The sequence below is a fragment of the Arachis ipaensis genome, chromosome B6 (assembly GCF_059453495.1).
Source record: "Arachis ipaensis isolate K30076 ecotype BB chromosome B6, ASM5945349v1, whole genome shotgun sequence".
Taxonomy (NCBI): domain Eukaryota; kingdom Viridiplantae; phylum Streptophyta; class Magnoliopsida; order Fabales; family Fabaceae; genus Arachis; species Arachis ipaensis.
In genome coordinates, this window is record NC_142441.1 from 80360314 (window position 1) to 80384459 (window position 24146).

A 24146-nucleotide genomic window follows, 5' to 3' on the forward strand; every position below is an offset into this window, starting at 1 on the left:
GTAAATGATGCAGAAATCCACTTCCGGGGCCCACTTGGTGTGTTCTTGGACTGAGCATTGAGATTTACACGTGTAGAGACTTCTCTTGGAGTTAAACGCCAGGTTGCAGCCTGTTTGTGGCGTTTAACTCTAGTTTGTAACCTGTTTCTGGCGTTTAACTTCAGAATAGGGCAGGAAGTTGGTGTTTGAGTGCCAGCTTGAGTCGTCAAAACTCGGGCAAAATATGGACTATTATATATTGCTGGAAAGCCCTGGATGTCTACTTTCCAACTCAATTGGGAGCGCACCAATTGGGGTTCTGTAACTCCATAAAATCTATTTTGAGTGCAGGGAGGTCAGAATCCAACAGCATCTGCAGTCCTTTTTCAGCCTCTGAATCAGATTTTTGCTCAGGTCCCTCAATTTTAGCCAGAAAATACCTGAATTCACAGAAAAACATACAAACTCATAGTAAAGTCCAGAAATGTGAATTTTGCTTGAAAAGTAATAAAAATATAATAAAAATTAACCAAAACATACTAAAAACTACTTAAAAACAATGCCAAAAAGCATATAAATTATCCGCTTATCACCTCAACACAAAATCCCTCCCATGACTCACAACCAACACAAACTTCCATGAACCAAAGACTCTCAAAGCTTGAGTCCATGTTCAAAAGATATGAGGAGGAGACAAAGAAATCCTGGAAAGAACGAGAAAACTCCCTCACAAACATGGAAGTGATGGTAGATCAAATGTTGAGTGCAAAGAAGAAAGTGGAAGGGCAAGAAGAAAAGGCTACTGTATCAAGTGAAATTTCAATGAAGAATGAAGCGGAGGAGGAATTTGAACCTGAACTTGCATATCCACAGAAGCCACTTGAGATGGCAAAGGAACATGAATGCTCACAACCCCCACAAACTTCCCTGAACCAAAGATGCTGAACACTTGAATCTGTGATTGAAAGATATGAAGAGGAGATGAAGAAATCTTGGAAAGAACAATAGACCTCCTCTATGAAAGTTCTATTAACTCAAATGTTGAGTGCAAAAGTGAAAGTGGAAGAACAAGAAAGTGAGGAAGCCAGTCAAGAAAATTCACTCTCAAATGAGGAAGAGAAGTACATGAAGGAAGAGCTCATTGAGGCTGCAATTCAAAAGGCTCAGGATAAAGATAAAACTCCAATAATCACACAGTAACCAAGTCTTGAATCTAAAGAAGTGAAGACAACTAACATGAGCACCGATCCTACCCCTGATCCAGCAAGCAAGCTCAATCAAGCCATTAACAAAAGGAAGCTTGCTGAGGAGAGGCCAAGACAGGGGACACTAGCTGAATCTTTCCCCCCTTGAGGTCATTCCTCTTAACAAACTGGAAGAAGAGGAAGAAAGTAAAGAACAACATGTCAAACTAATGACACTAAAAGAGCGCTTGTTGGGAGGCAACCCAACCTTGGGTAACATTTTATTTCTTTGCTTTGTTTATGTTCTCTGTCTGCTTTGTTTAAATTTCAATAAATTGGCATATGGTTACACTCTAAGTTTGGTGTTGCCCTGCAACAATTTGTGTTTCAATCCCTTTGGATGATTGCATCAATTCTACATGGAAATGTCACACTAAGATTCTAAATTTGGTGTGCCACTTATTTTTCTATGCAATTCATTCAGCAACACCACTTGTCTGCATAATCATAAGGCCTTTTGCAGTGTTATCTTTCTTTTAGTTAGACAATTTTAGTTTTCTCTTTGTTTTAGTCATTTCCTTGTTTTCAATGCTTTCTTTTATTAACTGTTTTTGTTAATACATCACCAAGAAATCCTTATTAATGACAAATTCTTGGCTTGGTGATTGTATTTAACGTATAAAAATTTCCTTTGCTTAGTCTTAGTTCAAATAAAATGGACATGTGACTGCATTCTAAGTTTGGTGTTGCTATGCAACAAAATTCGCTTCCAATCCTTACTGGATACTTGCATCAATTTCAAGTGAAAGTGTCACACTAAGTTTGGTGTGCCACTTATTCTTTATGCAATGTATCATGCACACCCTCTTATGTTTGCAATCACAATGTTTCTATTTTTTTGTGCCTTGATGGTTATTTTTAACTTGCTTGCTTAAACACATATGCTACTGACATCTTCTTGTGTAAGACATTTATGATCCATTTTAGACCCCACCACCATTTTTCTAATTGTTGCTTAAGGATGAGCAAGCATTCTAAGTGTGGTATGGGAAGGAGGAGAATGGGAGGAAAATGATAATAATAGAGAAGATGAATTACAAGGTTGTAAAGTTCTTTTTCCTCTCATTTGTTTCCAGCACTTTAAATTGCATGATTGTCTTTATATTCTCTGTATGCATGTGTGGTATGAATAAGCATAGCTTGAATTTTGATTTGTAACATCATGTTGTGGCATTATGACTACCAACTTGAATTCTGTGAGTTCAAAAGCAGTAAAGCATCATGATCATAAACAAACAAGGAATTAAAGAAGAATTTAGCATGAGCATACAAGTAATTGGAAGGCTAGTATGATTAATTGTTGCTCAATTACATTGGATTTTATTTAATTGAAGTTTTCATCTAGGACATTTTGTGAAATTTTTTGAAATCATGAAAACCTTGAAGAAGCAATTGCAAATTAAGAAAAGCAAAATGGAAAGAATGAGAAAGCTGAAGGCTTTGAGTACCAATGACAATTCCATTGTTAAATACTTGTGGTGTTTATGTATCAAGCAAAAAGCTTGAAAACAAAACACTTAGAAGTCAAGGTTAGGCTCAAGTTCATCAAAAGCTTGTTTCAAGAAAAAAATAAATTCAAAAGCTTGTTTCAAGGAAGAAACATAAGGAAAAGATTTCATAAAATGAGCTAGATAGAAGCATCAATCATTTACATTTCTTTTGTGATTGTAGCATGTATAGAAAACTAGCCTACCATGAACATTAACTTGCTATTCTTCTTAGCTTAGATTGTCAATCTTTATTGCATGATTCTTTTCTTGCTTGGGGACAAGCAAGGTTTAAGTTTGGTGTTGTGATGACATGTCATCATGTCATGTTTTTCTATGCTTTTTCATACAAGAAATTGATGATTTGTGCTTAAATGTTATATTTCTTTGATCTTTTGGTTTGATAAACTTTGTAGGAAATAAGAAGAAAAAGAAGCAAAGAAACACAAATTAAGCTCAATTAAGCTCAAAAGGAGCAAAGAGGATTTGCAACCCTGACCTCTTTACACTCCAAAAAGAATAACTCGAGCTACAAAACTCCAAATGAAGTGATTTTAGTGGCATTGGAAAGTAGACATCTAGAGCTTTCCAAGCATATATGGCACTGCATGGTGAACACTAAATCTGAGGGAGAAAACTGCCCCGAAAGTGCATAGATGAACATGGTATCACTACTAGAAAACTAGTTATTACTTACAGATATTTCCGACGGATTTTATCCCACTGAAATACAGACGGAATTTCAGAGGGATTTTTTTGTCGGAAAACAAAAAAAATCGATTAGCATAAATTACAGACGGAAAAGAGAATCCGTCTATATTTCCGTCGGAAAAATTAATTTTTTTTTCGTGCGAATAGTTACAGACGGATTTTCCGTCTGTAATTAAGTAGACAAAATGCGCATTTTATTAAATTATTACAGACAGAAAATTCGTCTGTAATTTAAATGAAATCCGTCAGAAATGTTAAAAACCCTAGTTGAAGATTAACTCCATTCACTCGCCATTCACACCTAGTTACTCGCCATTCACTCCATTTCACTCGCCATTCACTTCGCCCTGCACCCCGCCGCCCACAGCCACCGCAGTCTCTGCCGCCACTGCAGCCACGCAGCCCCCGCATCAGCCCTCGCAGCTCCCCGTAACCCCCACAGCCTCGCAGCCCCTCAGCGGTGCAGCCACCGCAGCCCCTACACAGACACAGCCTCCACCGCCACCGTAGAAGATTCGTTGCCGTCGGATTCCGAGCTTCTTTTCGTTCCAGATCAGCACTTTCTTTATCAGATTCCCTTCGCGCAGCTGGTAGATCACAAACCCTAACTTTTCTATTAGTTCGTATTTTGTATTTTTCTTCAGCTGACGCTTCTTTTGCCTCCATCACCACCCGCCGATCCTCTGACGCTTCTAGAACCTTCGAGAACCTTCCAGTCCCTTTCTACAACACCGTCAACCACTACCCCTATGCCTACTTCCTCTACACCCCTTCCCTCATCCTTCCCTCCGTCGCATCCCGCCTCCTCCGCCAACCCTGGGGATCCGCTGCTCCTCCCGCCTCCGCGCCGAGTCGGATCCCCGCGGAATCGGTGAGTTTGGTCGACGAGTTAGGTCAAAGTGTGTTGTCTGGTTGTGACTGCGAGGCTTGTGGCGGTGTGGGTTCCGACTGCCCTTGTTTGGGCTTGGGTGTGCTAGATGACGTGGGCAGTGAGTGCGGGCCGGGATGTGGGTGCGGACCAGAGTGCGGAAACCGGTTGATTCAGAATGGGGTTGCTGTTCGGGTGAAGATTGTGAGGGATGCAAGGAAAGGGTGGTGTTTGCATTCTGACCAGTGGATTCGGAAAAAGGAGTTCTTGTTTGAGTATGCAGGTATCTGCTAAATCATTTCTTTGTGTTTTCTTCTTTTAAGTTTAGTTTTTAACTCATATAGCTTCAAACATGTGATAAAATTCTATTTGATATTGTTAAATAATTCTATCATGCCTTATACAATGTACGAAACAGGGCCTAGTGATGAAATAATGTATGATTGGTTGATAGGAGAAGTATTTTTATAGATATGAAAATTGTTAGTTTGTTTGATATCTTATTACTATTAAATTATTAAATTTAGATTGGTTGATAAGAGAAGTATTTTAAGAAGATGAGATGATACAAAGGAAGATTGGTTGTGCTGTACTTCCAATTATCAAATTTTTTTCATATTCTTTTGTATTTATCAAACAGGTTCTTTATAGCAACAGTCTACTAACCTAACTATAGGGATTTTCTTGAGTGGACACAAGCAGTTGAGCAAATAGAAGAAAACTTGAGAGGAGGTGCTATTTTCACCTCAGCAAGAGTTTAGGAGGCAATATGTTTAGGAGGTGCTATTTTATATTTTATATTTTGGGTATCCTAGATTCATTTTTAGTTTGCAAACTGCCGATAAGTCCTGAATTGATGTTGAGTCTGGTATTGCTAAATTATTTTGGATTCAGCATCAATGCCCTTATGCTGATAAGCCTTTTACTTCTTTTGCAGTTTTGGTTTCTAGACAGTTTGTGGATATGACTCGCATGAGAATTGAAGGTCTTCTAGCAGCATTTCCCAAGTTGATAGGAACTGGAAAACAGCACACGTATGTTGAGACTGAGAATGTGCGTTATGTTTATCAGCCAATGGAGGCACTGTACCTGCTTCTTATAACAAACAAGCAGAGCAACATACTGGAAGATTTGGATACTCTAAGAATTTTGTCGAAACTTGTATCCTTCTTCTGAACCTATATGTTTGGTAGATATTAAGTATGTTCTTAAATTTCAATTGGTTAGTCTTCTGGATATGTGCAATGTCAGTTTTGTCCTTGAACTTATACAGCTTGTTCGCCTAAATCAGTTATTTCATTGACTTTTTCTATGCCTTGTATTCTAAGTTTCCTCTCTTTCTGTTGTTTTCCCTTTTAGTTCTAACTTTTAATGGTAAAATATTTTGGTACATGACTTTGCATTCTTACTTCGGAGGTTGCATTTAGTAACATTAATCTTTATAGTAAGGTTCAGAATGGTTAACATTTGACCAAATGGTTTTTGGTATGGGAGGATATTTTAGCTTTGATCTCTGATTTGGAACCATTGATGAAATTTCTGTCAAAATTTAGCTTACAATTAGTTTATTCCTTAATCCTTAACATTTTAGGTACCTGAATATTCTTACTACTTTGAAGAAAGTATTTGCAAATGTGCATTTGACCTAATTTTAATCTCTCTTGGACACAAGGAAAATGTGACTGTTGCACAAGTTAAGCAATATTGTGAGATGGAGAGTCATGAAGAGAAGCTGCACAGACAGATGAGGGAGGACAAGATTAGAGAAGCAAAGGATGAAATGAAAAGGAAAGCTAATGAGATTGATAAAAACAAGGTATGACTGGATGTGATTTTCTTTTTAATTTTTGTTTATTTTAAATTCTAATAGTGTGCATCATTTAATCAAAAGGCAATTCATGTAATATATAGATTATAAAGAACAAAGGTGATAATTATAAAGGAGGTTTTGGCCCATTACAGTCAATGGGCTCGGAAATATTTGAGAATAGCTTTAATGATACAAGCATCTCCAGCAGTGGAACTGGTTCCAGATTGAGTTTTGATGTTGATTCCTTTTCTACCAAGTCTAAAGGTAAGCTTTCATAGTTTTCCTGAATGCTTCTAGAATGCTTCAAAATATATTTAGGAGGCAATACTTGGACTGAACTTTTGGAGTTAAATTGGGGATAGGGCATTTTGTTCCTTAAATTGACTAATTCTTTTTGTCACTTGTGCATCATCTTCTATCAGCCAGAGCATCATATACTGAGTTTAGAATGAAGTTTGTAAATTCTAAGGTATGAATTTTGTATATTCCTGTAATTTGTGAAATCTGAAACATAATTTCTATGATTGTAGTATAGAATGAAGTTTGTTTATGAACTATTTAGGAAACATAATTTATGAAATAATTTGTGAAATCTGAAACATAATTTATGAAATCTGAAACATAGCCGAAGGAAGATTTTTCTTCCTGATTTAGGATTAGAAATAGGTGGTGATATGAACCTAGCTGCTGGCATTCAGGTGGCACAATAGGCTCTTAAGCATCGGCAAAATAAGAAGCAGCAGCAAAGGATTATTGTCTTTGCTGGAAGGTACAAAAAACTGTCCCTTTCTGAAATATTTAATTCATTTGTTTGTAGCTATTTTCTCATCTAATTATCTCATTTCATGGTTTCTAAAGTCCTGTCAAGCATGAGAAGAAAGTATTGGAGATGATTGGAAGAAAGTTATTTTTGTTATTTTATTTCTGTTTTGGAATTCAATATAAGGTTTGTCAATTCAATTCATCTTATTTTATTTCTGTTTCTTACTTTTTAATAAGGATTTCCATTTGATCCAGGACTTCTTTGATATACATGTGAGTTAAGGAAATTGTTTATTATCTGCTCGGCTTCTATCCAATTCTGTTATGTTTTCTTCCAATTCTGATTGGAGTTTGGGGCTTTGGACTCTTGTGCTTTTTCTTTTAATCCTTTCCCCAATTATTTACTAGCTCACCAAATGACATAACGAGAAATTTGTTGAATTCACGTCTTCTGCCTCTATTGGTATAACTAGAGAAATTTGTCACCGAATTCACGTATGTTCGGTAATAAAAAAAAAATCTGTATCTGTTGTTGATTTTTGGAAGGCAAGGGAAATTTTTCAGTTCATTGTTATTTTTGTTTTCAGTGTTATCTCAGCATCTAGCCTTTTGGTATCGCCAAGGTTAAGGTTCTTCTGAACACCCTAAAATTAAGCTCTGTTAATATGGTATCATACAATGGTTAATGTTGGTGTGATTACTTCTGTTATTTAGTTAAGAAGTTCTTCTGACTTTTTATGGTTCGCAGTTTACTTGATTCATGGTCTTTCTGACTTACTTGGCATTGAATTATGGTGGAGATTTGTGCATTTTGATTAATATCTATATTATTGTTCTTGTGGCTAGTTTGATGCTGCAAAGTTAAAGAAGCTTAGAGCAAACTTCAAGCAGAATGGTGGTACTGTGACTGCTGGCAATGCTTCTAGCATAAGGTCCGTCTCTTCCACCATGTCACTCCTCATACATGTCTCTTTGCTTATCTGTTATATGTGCTCTAAAATTTAGAGTGCATTCTTTATTCTTATGTGAATTCATGGGAATAGTTCCATGCATCATTGCAAGAAATTCGATTAGTTTTAATCATACCATTCTAGAAAACTGTGATATAGCAATCATAAGGTTGTGTAATCTATGCCTTTGTTGCAGAGAAGATGATTGAGATGTTGAGGGTGATTCATAATGAACTCATCAGAGAACATGTTAGTGTTCATGCTACCAAGGTTGTGTAATCTATGCCTTTGTTGCAGACTTTTCGGGATAAAGATGACAAGGTTGACGAATTGCTTACTTCACCAACTCCCATGTTAAGCAGCTCTCCAATCTCCAATTAAGCAGCTCTCATGTTACAAGATTTTCCTTCATATAAGAAATTATTGATCCTTATATTCTGGGTCTATCAATTTATTTCCATGTTCAATTTTTTTAGTGTATTTATTTATTTATTTTATCCTATGGCGTATTTAAAGCCCTTTCAGTTTTAATTATCTGAGGTGAATGCCCCTATATTCAGAGAAATATTTGTGTGCTTGCTCATATTTGTGTTTATTGCTAACTTTCAGTTTTAATTATAGTTGATGTATCAATTTGTTTGTGTTTTGAATTATATTGACTTGTTTGTTTATAATACTTTTCTTTTAATTTGATAATACGATGAATTTGTTTATTTTTTGAAATAATATAAATATTCAAATACAAAATAGATAAAAATTTGTATTAAATTTATATTTATTTTGTATGAAAACAAGTTTTTGCAATGAAAAAATCTAAAAAAAATTATATTTTAACTTACTGACAGATTTACAGACGGATTTTCTGTCTGTAATCAGAGTGTGAGATGATTTTCCAAAGTTAAAATTACAGACGGAAAATCCGTCTGTAATTACAGACGGAAAATCCGTCGGAAAGTTCGTCGCCTCCGAAAAATGAATGGAGAATTTACAGAGGGAAAATCCGTCGGTAACTGGTAAAAATCCGTCGGTAATTTTCCGACGGAAAAAAATCCGTCGGTAAATAATTTCCGACGGGGCTTTTACAGAGGGACAAAATCCGTCGGTAATTTTGTCGGTAACCAAAAATCTGTCTGTAATAAAGACTAAATCCGTCTGTAAATCTATCTGTATTAATTCATTTTCTAGTTCTGTATCAACCTGCAGTAAGGCCAGCTGACCTCTTCACCTTCCAAGGAGGATAACTTGAGCTGTAGAGCTAGGAATGATGCGCTCTCAATTGCATTCGAAAGTAGACATCCAGAGCTTTCCAATAATATATAATAGTATTGGGTGAACCTCAAGGATGGTCCTCAGAAGCTGGCGCTAAGTTTGGCCTCCAAACAGTGCCCATCGCGCTACGTTGTGTTAGTAAACGCTACGCTTTGAGCGCTAGACAGCACGACCATGCCTCCTTCAAAGGACCATAACTTGAGCTACAAATGTCTGATTGATACACTTCCAGTTGCGTTGGAAAGCTGACATTCAGAGCTTTCCAACAATATATAGCAATTTATATTTGGCATGAAATGGAAGCACAAATAAAAGGCATCTTTAAGGCCCAAAAATCAAGGGATGACATTCACAAATGAAGGAGCCAAGGCTCGAAGAGGGAGACCAAAGCAAAGCAAGGGGCGCTACGTTGAGTGAACTAACTGAGCGCTCAAGGGATAGCAAGCCAGCACTCAAACAAGGAGTGCTCCGTTAACTAGTTTCACTTTTTCGTGGCCCATCACAACGAAATTGGCACAAATGGGGCAACCAAGGCAAGCTTGGGGAGCTACGTTGGAAATTCCAACTGAGCGCTATGCATGGGCAAGGAGGAAGGTTCGAAGGGAGGCACACAAGGCACACAAGGCATGTAGTGCTACATTCACTAAATGAACTGAGCGCTCCACTGGGAATGACCTAAGCTCCACCCAACACACCCTGACTCCACTAGAGCTGCACCAAGCCACTCTAACCCATGCCATAAAGTGCCAATCCGGATCCATATTCATTCAAAGCCAAATCCAAATCAACCCATTTCATTGAAGCCCCAAAGCAAGCAAAGCCCATTGATATGATTCAAAGGCACAAGAACAAGCTAGATTAGGAATTTCATTTAATTTGTAATTTGATTTCATTTTCAATTTCATTTTTATTTTTTGTAGAGCCTATAAAAAGGCATCTGTTTCATTTTATTAGGGAGGCTGGCTCTGCTAGAGAGTAATAGGAGTAGAGTAAAATAGAGAATTCTCTTTGAAACACTTTTATTTTTCTGCATTTTTTCATTTCAAGTATTGAATTCAAATTGGCTTATGCAAGTTTCAAATTCCTTCTTCTGCAATTTCCTTTCTGTTTTGATCGAGAGAGCAATTGAGCTCTTGGCTTTCTTTCTGTTTTTGCTATTTGAAGAGAAATTGTTAATTTCTCTTTGAGATTTGAGAATTGGTCTAAGTCTTCTTGCTGGTTTACTTTTCTGCTACAATTTCCTTCTCTAAAATTTTTACTTTCTGTTTCTATTGCTCCCAATTTACTTTCCTGCACTTTTGTTCCTCTGCATTTTACATTTGAGCTACTGTGATCTGAATTTAATTTTCCTGCAGTTTAAATTTCCTATCACTTGTTCTCAAGATCTCTTTGATTGCTTGCTTCATTGCTTTCTTTAATTTCCAGCACCCAGACCCCTTTAAATTTCATGCAATTTACCTTTGTTGTCATTTAAGATTCTGCCAATTTACTTTTCTTGTTCTTTAAGATTCAGTCACTTTACTTCCTGCAATTTATAATTTCTGCAATTTACATTCTATTGCTTCAATTTCATCAAATTCACCAATGTTAGCTTGACTAAACTAATCACCCACTAAAGTTGCTTCATCCATCAATCCCTGTGAGATCGACCTCACTCTAAGTGAGTTATTACTACTTGATGCGACCCGGTACACTTGCCGGTGAGTTTTGTGTGGAATTCTGACTTCCACCCATCAAGTATGTGCATTGATTATAGAAAACTCAATGACACCACTAGGAAATATGACTTTTCTTTACCCTTCATTGACCAAATGCTAGAAAGACTAGCAGGTCATGCTTTTTATTTTTTCCTGGATGGATATTTCGGGTACAATCAAATAGCAGTAGATCCACAGGATCAAGAGAAGACAGCATTCACATACCCATCTGGCGTGTTCGCCTATAGACGAATGCCATTTGGCCTGTGCAATACACCTGCCACCTTTCAGAGATGCATGTTATCCATCTTTTCTGATATGGTAGAGAAATTCCTTGAAGTATTCATGGATGACTTCTCTGTTTATGGAGACTCATTTGACTCCTGTCTTAATCATCTGACCCTGGTCCTGAAAAGATACCAAGAAACAAACCTAGTTATAAACTGGAAGAAATGCCACTTCATGGTAACTGAAGGCATAGTTCTTGGGCATCGGATCTTAAATAAAGGGATACAGGTGGATCAAGATAAGGTGGAAGTGATAGAACGCTTGCCTCCACCAACTAGTGTTAAGGCAATCAGAAGCTTTCTAAGACATGCAGGATTCCACAGACGGTTCATAAAAGATTTTTCAAAAATCTCCAAACCCCTGTGTAATCTCCTAGCCACTGATGTTCCATTTGTCTTTGACTAAGAATGCCTGCATGCCTTTGAAACTCTGAAGGCCAAGCTTGTCACTGCTCCTATCATCTCTGCACCCAACTGGGACCTGCCATTTGAGCTAATGTATGATGCAAGTGATCATGCAATTGCCGTAGTCCTAGGTCAGAGACATGACAAGCTTCTGCATGTCATTTATTATGCTAGTCGCGTATTAAATGATGCGCAGAAAAACTACACTACTACAGAAAAGGAGCTACTTGCAGTGGTTTATGCCATTGACAAGTTTAAATCCTACCTAGTAGGATCTAAGGTCATTATTTATACTGACCATGCTGCTCTAAAGTATCTACTCACTAAGCAGGATTCTAAATCCAGACTTATAAGATAGATGTTACTCCTGTAAGAGTTTGATAGAGAAATTAGAGATAGAAAAGGAACAGAAAAGGGACAGAAAATCAGGTGACTGATCACTTATCCGGGATTGAGCTAGTAGTAGGGACTTCTTCTTCCTCTACTGACATATCCAAATCCTTTCCAGATGAGCAGCTCTATGCCATCCGAACAGTACCTTGGTTTGCAGACATTGCAAATTACAAGGCTATACGGTTCATTCCCAAGGAGTTTACCAAGCAGCAAGCCAGGAAACTCATGTATGATGTAAAATATTACATATAGGATGAGCCATATCTCTTTAAGAGATGCTCGGATGAAATAATCCGACGCTGTGTGTCTGAAGAAGAGGCACAGAGAATTCTATGGCATTACCATAGCTCTGACTATGGAGGACACTTTGGAGGTGAGCAGACAGCCACTAAGGTACTTCAAAGTGGCTTTTACTGGCCTACTCTCTTTAAAGATTCTAGAGAGTTCGTCCGTAACTGTGATAGTTGCAAGAGGGCTGGCAATCTTCCTCATGGTCAGAGAATGCCTCAGCAATGAATCTTAGAGATTGATTTGTTTGATGTCTGGGGCATAGATTTCATGGGACCCTTCCCGCCTTCATACTTAAACATCTACATCCTTGTGGCAGTAGATTATGTGTCTAAATGGGTTGAAGCAATAGCAACACCCACTAATGACCCTAGAGTGGTAATGAATTTCCTCCAAAAGAACATTTTTATTAGGTTTGGTGTCCCTAAGACACTAATCAGTGATGGAGGAACTCATTTCTGCAACAGACAACTGGATTCTATCTTAAGCCGATACGAAGTTTGCCATAAATTAGCAACACCACATCATCCTCAAACCAATGGACAAGCTGAGGTCTCAAATAGAGAACTAAAGCAAATTCTAGAGAGGACAGTAAGTGCCTCTAGAAAGGATTGGGCTAGAAAGCTTGATGATGCTCTATTGGCATACAGAACAACTTTCAAAACCACCATTGGAACTTTACCATATCAGCTAGTATATGGGAAGTCCTGTCATCTGCCAGTGGAACTAGAACACAAAGCCTATTGGGCTACAAGATTCCTCAACCTTGATGCTAAAGCAACAGGAGAGAAATGGATGCTCCAACTGAATGAGTTGGATGAATTCTGGTTAGATGCATTTGAAAATGCAAAAATCTATAAGGAGAAGGCAAAGAGGTGGCATGACAGGAAGCTAGCTTCCAAAGTCTTTGAACCATGACAGAAGGTCCTGCTCTTCAACTTAAAACTCAAACTGTTCCCTGGGAAACTCAAATTCTGTTGGACAGGACCATTTGTGATTACTAAGGTATCACCATACGGGCATATAGAGCTTCAAGGTAAAGAAACCAGGTTCACTGTCAATGGACAGAGGTTTAAGCATTACCTTGAAGGAGATATAGAGCCAGAAGGCTCAACACTATTACTAAGTTAAGTACAGTGAAGTCCAGATAAAGACATTAAAGAAGCGCTTGTTGGGAGGCAACCCAATAATCACTCATGCTTTATTGACTTTCTAGTTGTTTCCATTTTGATCAATTTTCTTTTTAATTAGTTTTTAATTATATTTTAAGTTATTTTTCATGTTAGTGATCCTGTACAGTGCTTAAACAGTGACAGAATGATGTGGAACAGCAAATAGTATACCCTAAAGTAAAGAGTTTTCTGGCATTTAAACGCTAGAAAGGGTAGGGTGTTGGGCGTTTAAATGCCCATAGAGGCAGCAGGCCTGGCGTTAAATGCCAGCCAGGAGGTCCTGGCTAGGCGTTTAACGCCCCACAGGGAGGACTACTCTGGCATTAAACGCCAGAATGCTAGCATTATGGGCGTTTAAACACCAGCATGGCAACAGGGAGGTAACTTCAATTTTTCAATCTTATCTTGATTCAACTCATCTTCATCCAATTTAATTTCAAAAATTCTTTAATTTTTAAATTAAATATTGTTCAAATATTTCATTTTCAATTTAATTTTAAAATTAAAATAATTTTTTCAAATTTCTTTCAAATCCTTTTCAAATTTTCATCTCTTTTACAACTTGCTTTCAAAATCTTTTCAAAATCCTTTCTTATCTTATTCATATCTTTTATTAACCTTTCAAATCCTTTTCATGTTCCATATCTTGTCTTTAATGTTTTTTCTATCTTCTTAAAATCTTATCTTATATTTTTTTAAATTTAACAACTTAATTTTTCATCTTTTTCAAAAGTCATTATCTTTTATTCATGCTTATTTTCGAAAATCCCTCCCCCGCTTCCTATATATATGTATGCTGCGCTTTTTCTCCCTCATGCACCACCTCTCATTTGAATTCCCTCTTCTATTTCTTCTTCTACTCTCTTTTCAAGTGTGCTTCCTTTCTTACCTTTTGCTCTAGGACGAGCAAATTTTTAAGTTTGGTGTGACAGGAACCCTGTTCTCTTATCAAGAATTCAATTCCATGCCTCCAAAAAGTAGCCAGACCGCCCCAAAGAACAGGAAAGAAGACAACTCAACAGTTGTTTTCAAACCTGTTCGATCCTTCACCAAGCAACATGAGGAACATTACCACAAGGTAACGAGTAAAAGGCCAGTAATCTCTGAAGTAGGATTCGACCTTGGAGAAGAAGAATACCCAGAGATCCAAGAGCAGATTCGAAGGAGAGGCTGGGAGATTCTATGTGATCCTGAGTTAAATGTTGGATACAACATGGTCCGGGAATTTTATGCTAATCTGTGGATGACAGATAAGCAAAAGTGATGAGCGGACATTTTATATGCTTTTTGACATCATTTTCATATAGCTTTTAGTAGTTTTTATTAATGTTTTATAGGTTTTAGTGTTAAAATCGCATTTTTGGATTCTACTATGAGTTTTTGTATTTTTGGACAATTTAAGGTATTTTTCGGCTGAAATTGAGGAGCTGGAGCAGAAGTCTGATTCAGAGACAGAGGAAGCATTGCAGATGCTGTCTAGATCTGACCTGCCTGAATTCGGAAGAGTTTTTCTGGAGCTACAGAGGTCCAGATGGAGCGCTCTCAATGGCTATAGAAATCTGACTTCCAGAGCTTTTCAAAAATATATAATAGTCCATAGTTTGCTTCGGATTAGAAGGCCCAAAACTAGCATCCAACGCCAGCCTCCTACCCCCTTCCAGGTGTCCAGTGCCCAAAGAGCAGAGCCCAGAGTCCAAAGGCCTAGAGGACCCCATAGCTGGCATTCCATGCCCAAGGAGCCTCATAGCACTTGGATCTCATCAAAGCTTAGCCCAAGCACCCAGTAAGTGGGCCCCAGAAGTTGATTTTAGCCCTAAATAGACTGTTTTACCTTAGTAGTCATTTGTTTAGTATTTAAGGGATTAGATTCATGTTATTCATACACTTTTACCACCATTCAGCATTATTTTTGTTTTTCCATTGTTTTTACCTCAGTATGAGTTTCTAAACCTCCTAGGTTGAGGAGAGGAGCCTTGTTGAGTTTTATGAATTAATAAAAGTATTACTGTTTCTCTTCGATCTGTGTTTGATCAATTCAAAGATGTTTATTCGTTCTTCATCAATATGGATGCATTGAACTGGCATAAGGTTATCACATTCTACATGGGTTCAAAGTACGTCTTTCATCGGACAATGATGAACCACCAGCTTTCATAAAAATAAAAAATATTTTATGTTTCTTGTTTGAGTCTAGTGTCTAGTTTTAAGTTTGGTGTCAATTGCATGCATCTAATTTTCAAAAATTACATGCATTATGTTCTTCATTAATCTTCAAGATGTTCTTGATGATTTCATTGCTCTGATCTTTAAATTCTCTTGTTTTGTGTGTTTTGTTGTTTCTCATATGCATTCTCAATTTGTTAGTGTCTCTTATATGAAAATTTTTAAGTTTGGTGTCCTGAATGCATTGTTTGTTTGATTTGAGTTTCCTAAGATTAGTTGTATTTTGATTGTTTCTCATCATTGAAAAATTCAAAAAAATTTTCAAAACTATGTCTTTTCAAGTCAATAATACAGAGAATTGAAGATTTAGAACATTCAGCAGAGGAATCAAACAGAAAAAGCTGGGCGTTCAAAACGCCCAATGAAGAAGGAAAACTGGCGTTTAAACGTCAGCCAGGGTACCTGGCTGGGCGTTAAACGCCCAAAAGGGTAGGATTTTGGGTGTTAAATGCCAGAATGGATGCCATTCTGGGCGTTTAACGCCATGAGGACACTAGAGGGAAGATTTTGTTTTTAATTCAAATATTTTTCAAATTTTCATAATTTTTCAAAATCAAATCTTTTTCAAATCATATCTCTTCAAAATCAATTTCTTTTCAATTTGTTTTATTATTATTATTTTCGAAAATCCTTGCTATAATTAATGATTTACTTCAAAATTTTCAAGTTGTTACTTGCCTATTAAGAAAGGATCAAATTTTAAATTTTAGAATCATATCTTTTAATTTCTTGTTACTCAAGTAATCAACTTTAATTTTAAAATTTTTTTTTAATTTAATTTTCAATCATATCTTCTCAATCATATCTTTTCAATCACATCTTTTTCAAAATTAATTTTCAATCATATCTTTTTAATTTCTAATTTCAAAATCTTTTTCAAAATCACTTAATTTCTTTCCCAATTTTTGTTTTCAAAAATCATCAATCAAATTTTCAAAATTTCTTTTAATTATTTCAAAATCTTTTACTTTAATTTCGAAAATTCTTCCCCTCTTCTCACATCCTTCTATTTAAGGGACTAACACTCCTCCTCAAGGTGCAATTCGAACTCTATCCTTCTTGATAAGTTCGAATTCTCTTGTATCTACCATCTCCTTCTATTCTTCTTTTCCACTGACACCTCAAGGAATCTCTATACTGTAACATAGAGGATTTCATACTTTCTTGTTCTCTTCTCTTTCATATGAGCAAGAGCAAAGACAAAGGCAACCATGTTAAAGCTGATCCTAAACATGAAAGGACCTTGAAGAGAAAGCTAAGAGAAGCTAAAGCACAACTCTCTCTAGAGGGCCTAACAGAGCTCTTCAAGGAGGAAGAAGCCATGGCAACCAAAAACAACAATGCCAATAATGCAAGGAAGGTGCTTGGTGACTTTACTGCACCTACTCCCGACTTCTATGGGAGAAGCATCTCAATCCCTGCCGTTGGAGCAAACAACTTTGAGCTTAAGCCTCAATTAGTTTCTCTAATACAACAGAATTGCAAGTTTCATGGACTTCCATTGGAAGATCCTCATCAATTCTTAGCTAAATTCTTGCAAATCTGTGACACTGTCAAGACCAATGGGGTTGATCCTGAGGTCTACAGACTTATGCTCTTCCCTTTTGCTGTAAGAGACAGAGCTAGGACATGGTTGGACTCACAACCTAAAGAAAGTCTAAACTCTTGGGAAAAGCTAGTTAATGCCTTCTTGGCAAAGTTCTTTCCACCTCAAAAATTGAGTAAGCTTAGAGTGGAAGTCCAAACCTTCAGACAGAAGGAAGGTGAATCCCTCTATGAAGCTTGGGAAAAATACAAGCAATAGATCAGAAGGTGCCCTTCTGACATGCTTTCAGAATGGAGTATCATAGGAATCTTCTATGATGGTCTGTCTGAACTGTCCAACATGTCATTGGACAGCTCTGCTGAAGGATCTCTTCATCTGAAGAAGACGCCTGCAGAAGCTCAGGAACTCATTGAGATGGTTGCAAATAACCAATTCATGTACACTTCTGAAAGGAATTCTGTGAATAATGGGACAACTCAAAAGAAAGGAGTTCTTGAGATTGATACTCTAAATGCCATATTGGCTCAGAATAAAATATTGACCTAACAAGTCAATATGATTTCTCAGAGTCTGTCTGGAATGCAAGCAGCAACAGGCAGTACTAAGGAAGCTTCCTCTGAAGAAGAAGCTTATGATCTTGAGATCCCAGCAATGGAAGAGGTGAATTACATGGGAGAACCCTATGGAAACACCTATAATCCTTCATGGAGAAATCATCCAAATCTCTCATGGAAGGATCAACAGAGACCTCAACAAGGTTTCAACAACAATAATGGTGGAAGAAATAGGTTTAGCAATAGCAAGCCTTTTCCATCATCTTCTCAGCAACAGACAGAGAATTCTAAGCAGAGCCACTATAACTTAGCAACCATTGTCTCTGATCTAATCAAAACCACTCAAAGTTTCATGACTGAAACAAGGTCCTCCATTAGAAATTTGGAGGCACAAGTGGGTCAGCTGAGTAAGAAAATTATTGAACTCCTTCCTAGTACTCTCCCAAGCAATACAGAAAAGAATCCAAAAAGAGAGTGCAAGGCCATAACCACAACCCACACGGCCGAACCTGTAGAGGAGGAAGAGGCAGTGATCTCCACTGAGAAAGACCTCACTGGACGTCCACTGGCCTCCATGGAGTTCCCTGATGAGGAACCATGGGAATCTGAGGCTCACACGAAGACCATAGAGATTCCATTGAATTTACTTCTGCCATTCATGAGCTCTGATGAGTATTCTTCCTCTGAAAAGGATGAAGATGTTACTGAAGAGCAAGTTGCTAAGTACCTTGGAGCAATCATGAAGCTAAATGCCAGGTTGTTTGCTAATGAGACTTGGGAGGATAAACCTCCATTGCTCATCAAAGAACTAGATGACTTGACTAGGCAGAAATTACCTCTGAAGAGACAAGACCCTGGAAAATTCTCAATCCCTTGTACCATAGGCACCATGACCTTTGAGAAGGCTCTGTGTGACCTAGCGTCAAGTATAAACCTCATGTCTCTCTTTGTAATGGAGAAGCTATGGATCATTGAGGTACAAGCTGCTAGAATCTCACTAGAGATGGCAGACAATTCAAAGAAATAGGCTTATGGACTTGTAGAGGATGTCTTGGTAAAGGTTGAAGGCCACTACATCCCTACTGACTTTATAATCCTAGAGAATGGGAAGTGTATGGATGAATCCATCATCCTTGGCAGACCCTTCCTAGCCACAGCAAAAGCTGTGATTGATGTTGACAGAGGAGAATTGATCATTCAAGTGAATAAAGACTCCCTTGTGTTTAAAGCTCAAGGATATCCCTCTGTAACTATGGAGAGAAAGCATGAAGAGCTTCTCTCAATACAGAGACAAAGAGAGCCCCACAGTCAAACTCTAAGTTTGGTGTTGGGAGGCCACAACCAAACTTTAAGTTTGGTGTTGAACCCCTGTAACAACCCTAGTTTTTGAAAATCAAATAATTAGTTATTGGTGATTTATTTTAAGAAAATTATTTTGCTAAAGGTGATTAAATTAATTAGAATTTTTATATAATCTTTATTAGATATTTGGTATGATTGAAATTATAATTTTGGTAATTGAAAAATAAGAAAGAATTGTATAATTTAATTTAAATAAATTCTATTTTAAATGAATTATGTTATTAATTTGAACTCCTAGAAATTATTTTATTAAAAATGATTAGATTGATATTTATAAATACTTTAAGTTTAAGTCAATTAATATTTATGTACAATTTTTATTATAATTAATTATTTTATAAATTGAAATTAAAGTTTCAGAGATAGAAAAATAATAGAGATTTGTATGATTTAATCTAGAAAATTGATATTTGGATTTAAATTGTACTTTATAAAATATAATTAACTTGTTCATTTTATAATGTAAATTAGAAATAATTGATTGAACTTAGCAATATATTGATAAATAATGTTCCTAAATATTTTTAATAGAGTATATTTGATTTTAAAATTATCCTACCCTCCAATTTTATCAAAATATCTATTCATATCTATCTATATTCTTTTATAAAATCCTAATTTCTAATCTTAATTCCCAAATCAAACTCAAAAACCCTAAATTCCTAAATTAAGAAACCCTAACCCTAATTTTTCCTTTTCCTCAGCTTCTGACCGCAGCCCCCACTCCCTTCCTAAACCTAACATAGAAACGGAATCAGACAGGGAGAAATAGGAAATCAGAGTGTGATCCAAGGAAGGAGAGGAGGGAGACATCATTGCCACGCAGCCACCGTTCAGTCGCCAGAGCCGCCGCTGGGGGTTCTTCACCGTCACCCTCGTCGCCATCCACGTGAGTTGCAGCGTTGCGAAGTTGATGACAAGTCATCTTAGCCTAGTTTCACTAGCCTTTTTCTATTGTTTTCAACTGAATTATGCACTTTCTTGAGCCATAAGCAAGTCAATTGGGTAGATTTTCATGCTTCCTTTGATTTAATCAACCATGTATGAATTAATGCAATTTCATGAGGTTTTATGCTAAAATTGTCACATATTATGAAAGAATGAATATCTCATGATTTTGAGCATAGCTTTGATGTGTTTGGTTGATTAATGATAGGTGAAGAAAGCTTGGAGAAAGGTTGAAGCAAGAAGGAATGGCTAGGAGGAAGAGAGGACAAAAAGTTTGAGCAAAAGTTTGCCTCAAACTTTAGCTCAAACTTTTGGATTAATTGAAAATGAACCAGGGAGCAAAAAGCTGGACCAAAAGTTAGCCTCAAAATTTTTGGCTAACTTTTGGGCAAAAAGTTGGAGCAAAAGTTAGCCTCAAACTTTTTGGCTAACTTTTGGGCAAAAAGCTGGAGCAAAAGTTAGCCTCAAACTTTTTGGCTAACTTTTGGCATCACAAATCAAGACCCTGGAGAGCAAAAGTTTGCGCCAACGTTAGCCCCTAACTTTTTGGCTAACGTTGGCGCATGAAAAACACACCCTGGAGAGCAAAAGTTTGCACCAACGTTAGCCCCTAACTTTTTGGCAAACGTTGGCGCATGAACAACACACCCTGGAGAGCAAAAGTTTGCGCCAACGTTAGCCTCTAACTTTTTGGCTAACGTTGGCGCCATGAGTATGCAAGGGGAGGCCAATGTTGGAACAAAAGTTTGACCCCTAACTTTTGCCCCAACGTTGGTATCAGCAAAGAAGGGTGGCTGATGTGAAAAGTTGGAGTAAAAGTTAGCCTCAAACTTTTACTCAAACTTTTACTCAAGCTTTCATGATTCCAAACCCGGTTCAATTCGGTTCTTCTCCAAACTCCAAGAGCAATCAACCAAGGCCTCTATCAACCCAAGTCCATCAAGAGCAAAGGCCCAATTGAAGGCTTGAAGACCATTTGAAGAAAGTGTATAAATAGCATAGGATTTAAGTTTCTAAGAGAGCTTCCTTTTTAGAATTTTCAATACTTGCAGTAGAGAGCTTTTCTTTTCGGTTTTGATTTGGTAGTTTGTAGAGAGCTCACTTTTACATTTTGGCATTGTTGTTCTAGAATTCAAGAGAATTGGGGAGGAGAATTGATCTCTCTTCTTCCTTGTTCTTGCTTGAGCACTCTTTACTTTTCTTGCTTCGGATCTTGGGTGGAGAATTGAAGGAATTCTGTTTCAATCTCATCCTGAGATCTCTCTGTTTAATTTTACTGCATAATTGAATTTCCATTTCTGTACTTGCTTTTTCATCTACTTTCTCTGCAATTTACATTTCCTTTGCAATTGCTCTTGTTGGATCTAGGAAGGCATTGAGATCTAGACTTGGTTATCTAGTCTCTTGGGTCCTGAGATCTGAATTATCATTTTACTTTCTCTGTTTAACGCTTTTTCATGTTCATTTACATTTCCGTTTTAGATCCGGTTCAATCCAAGCCATCTTCTACTCTTCTGTGTGTTGAATTTTACTTTTCCTTGTTTAATTTCTGCAAATCCAATTCCCAATTCCCTTTACAATTCAAGCCATTTACATTTCTTGCACTCTAAGATTCTGCAATTTACATTTCTTGCGTTCTAAGCTTCTGCTCTTTAATTTCTTGCTCTTTAAGATTCAGCACTTTAAATTTCAGTTCTCTTTAATTTCATGCAATTTAAATTCTGCAAATCACAAATCTCTCAACCAAATCTTGATTCGCTTTACTAAATCAACCACTAAACTAAAATTGCTCAATCCTTCAATCCCTGTGGGATGGACCTCACTCCCGTGAGTTATTATTACTTGATGCGACCCGGTGCACTTGCCGGTTAGTTTTGGGTGTTTTGGAGAAATTCGTTTTTCCACAAAAATATCCCATCAGAAGTCCAGCCACCGTGACCTCCGTGGAGCCCGCGTTGCTGTCGCCTCGGCTGTTCCCACCGCCGTTGGATCCGTCGCATGTGCCGTCATCCAAGGAGCCACCGTTGTCCTTGCTCGTTGTCTCCCTTAGAGCCGTCACCGTCGCTGGAGCCAGCCGCCTTCGTCGCCGTTCATTGTTGCCGTCGCCATCGCTGCCGGTCTGCCTTGGAGCCGCCGACGAGTAGAACGCGCAGAAGAGGAGTTCTCGTCACTGTTATGTACCCAGTCATCGCTGCTGCTTCCAATCCCGCCGTTGATGCTGTTGCCACTGCCACAACCATCCTTGAGCTGCTACATCGCTGGACATCATTGCTGGAGGATCGAATGGAAAGGCTCGCCAGTTCTGCTTTTGCTTCTGGGTTTCTGGAATCTGAGAAAATGCCACTATCACTGCTGTTTGTTGGGTTCAAGATCGCTGTTGCTGTTCTTGCTCTGTTCTACCTCTGCTTGTGATTTTCGTAGTTACCAGAGTCTCTGCTACCGTGGATACTACCATTGGAGTCGCTAGGAACCAATGTTGGAGCTGCCCTTGATAATTCTGATGCTGCTACGTAGGTTCTGAACTGTTGTGTCATTGCTAGAGGAAGGGAACTCATAGGAAAAACATCACCAAGGCTGCTGTTTTGTTTGATTCCGTTGTTAATGCGACACTGAGGTAGGGAATTTAACGTTTTTAATTTAGAATGCCTACAAAGTTATTGGATAAGTGCAAATGGCTAACAATGGTTAAGAATTTCTTAATTGACATGAATGATTTGAAATGCATTTGAAATTAGTTAGTTGTTGTGATTATTCTGAGCTGTGAATGAATTTAGATGCTGTTGTGAATAATGATTAATATAGTATAGTTTATTAAATTGAAATATGCCGAGTTAATTATTGAAAAGCTGTGGTATGGATAACTGATGAATTGAGGTTGGATTATTGCTGTGAATGTAATTGGTTTTGTTGTTATGAGAGACTAATTGATAGAAATAAGCTTGGTTTGAGGTTGTGAAACTTGGATTAAGCTTGATGATGTTTTAGTGTTTCAATAGGAGTATTGAATTCAGGTTATGGCTGTGAATGTTCTTGGGCATTGTTGTGAGTACTTAAAGCTGTAATTGATATTGGTTTTTCTGTTTTTGATGGAATTGTTGAAAAGTTCTGATTCTATGTGATTATATTGAATTAGTTGAGTTGTGTGGCTGTATTTTGGTTATTGAGAACAAGCATTTGCTGTAGATTTTAGTAATTTGATATGTCAAAATGGCTGTGGAATTGACTTGTGACTGGCTGGAATTGGTTTTGATGCTTGTTAATGTTGATTCGTGATTAATTAGGGTTATGCTTGAGAACTGTTAAAAGATTGAATCTTGATTATTAAATTGACTTTTTTATGAAATCTGAATTTAGAGATAAAATCAGTAACTCTAAAAAGTATAAGGATAACTTGTGATAATTGGAAACTATATGGAGCAGAATTTTTGGGTGAACAAATTATAAGAGAACTGGAATTATGTAAATAACACATACTTTGGGTATTTTGGTGTCAATATTGCTAAGATTTTGGTTAAGTTAGGTGATAATGTGTGTTGGGTATTTGGAAAGTGAAAAACTGTTAGTCCTTTGGTTAAAATAAAGGATGAATTGATGAAATAGAAGTTAATGATGGATTATGTGGAAATTAGTTATGAATTGATAAGAATGGAATTGGACTGATGGAGTATGTGAAAGTTGCGGATTATGGCTGAATTGCTAACTATTGCGGATTGTTAAATTTCTGATTGATTGAGAATTTGCTGTGATAATTATTGAGAAAGGTTTGATAAGATGTTGAGAAAGAGGAGACCCGTAAGGGTGGCTAAGTCCGAGTTTTAGGGGAGGTGCTGCCGAAATTTTATAAAATCTGAGATTTTATTTGAGAAGTTATTTTAGAAGATTTGAACTTGGAAAATTATATTATTTGGGTTTTATTTAGTTAAGAAAAGAATTATAATATTTTGAATTTGAATTACCAAGGAAGGGTTTATGTTTCGAACTTGAATTATTTAAGAAAGAAATTATGTTTTGAATTTGATTCAATATAGAAAGAGTTATGTTTTGGGCTTGAAATAAAGGATTACCTTTTTAGAAATTTGGTGAAATAATAATATTTGAATTTGAATAGTAAGAGAGATGATTTTTGAATCTTTGTTAAGTTGGTAAACTTGAGAAAGTTTTATTTGATTACTTCTAATGAAAGGTTATGTT

General features: G+C 37.1%; 1 protein-coding gene and 1 non-coding gene across 2 annotated transcripts; one reads left to right on the forward strand and one right to left on the reverse strand.

Annotated features, from left to right (window-relative positions):
- Positions 1-714: 714 nt before the first annotated feature.
- On the forward strand, positions 715-6377 carry LOC107646929 (uncharacterized). The gene is made up of 6 exons (XM_088490761.1): positions 715-867; positions 3229-3303; positions 4083-4572; positions 5227-5450; positions 5962-6105; positions 6201-6377. Exons 1-6 carry the CDS (start codon positions 715-717, stop codon positions 6375-6377), a joined length of 1263 nt encoding a protein of 420 aa, XP_088346887.1.
- A 10891-nt stretch (positions 6378-17268) lies between these two features.
- Positions 17269-17376, reverse strand: LOC148561485 (small nucleolar RNA R71). Its single transcript, XR_015887796.1, has one exon. It is a non-coding gene; the product is annotated as a small nucleolar RNA R71 (small nucleolar RNA).
- Positions 17377-24146: the final 6770 nt, after the last annotated feature.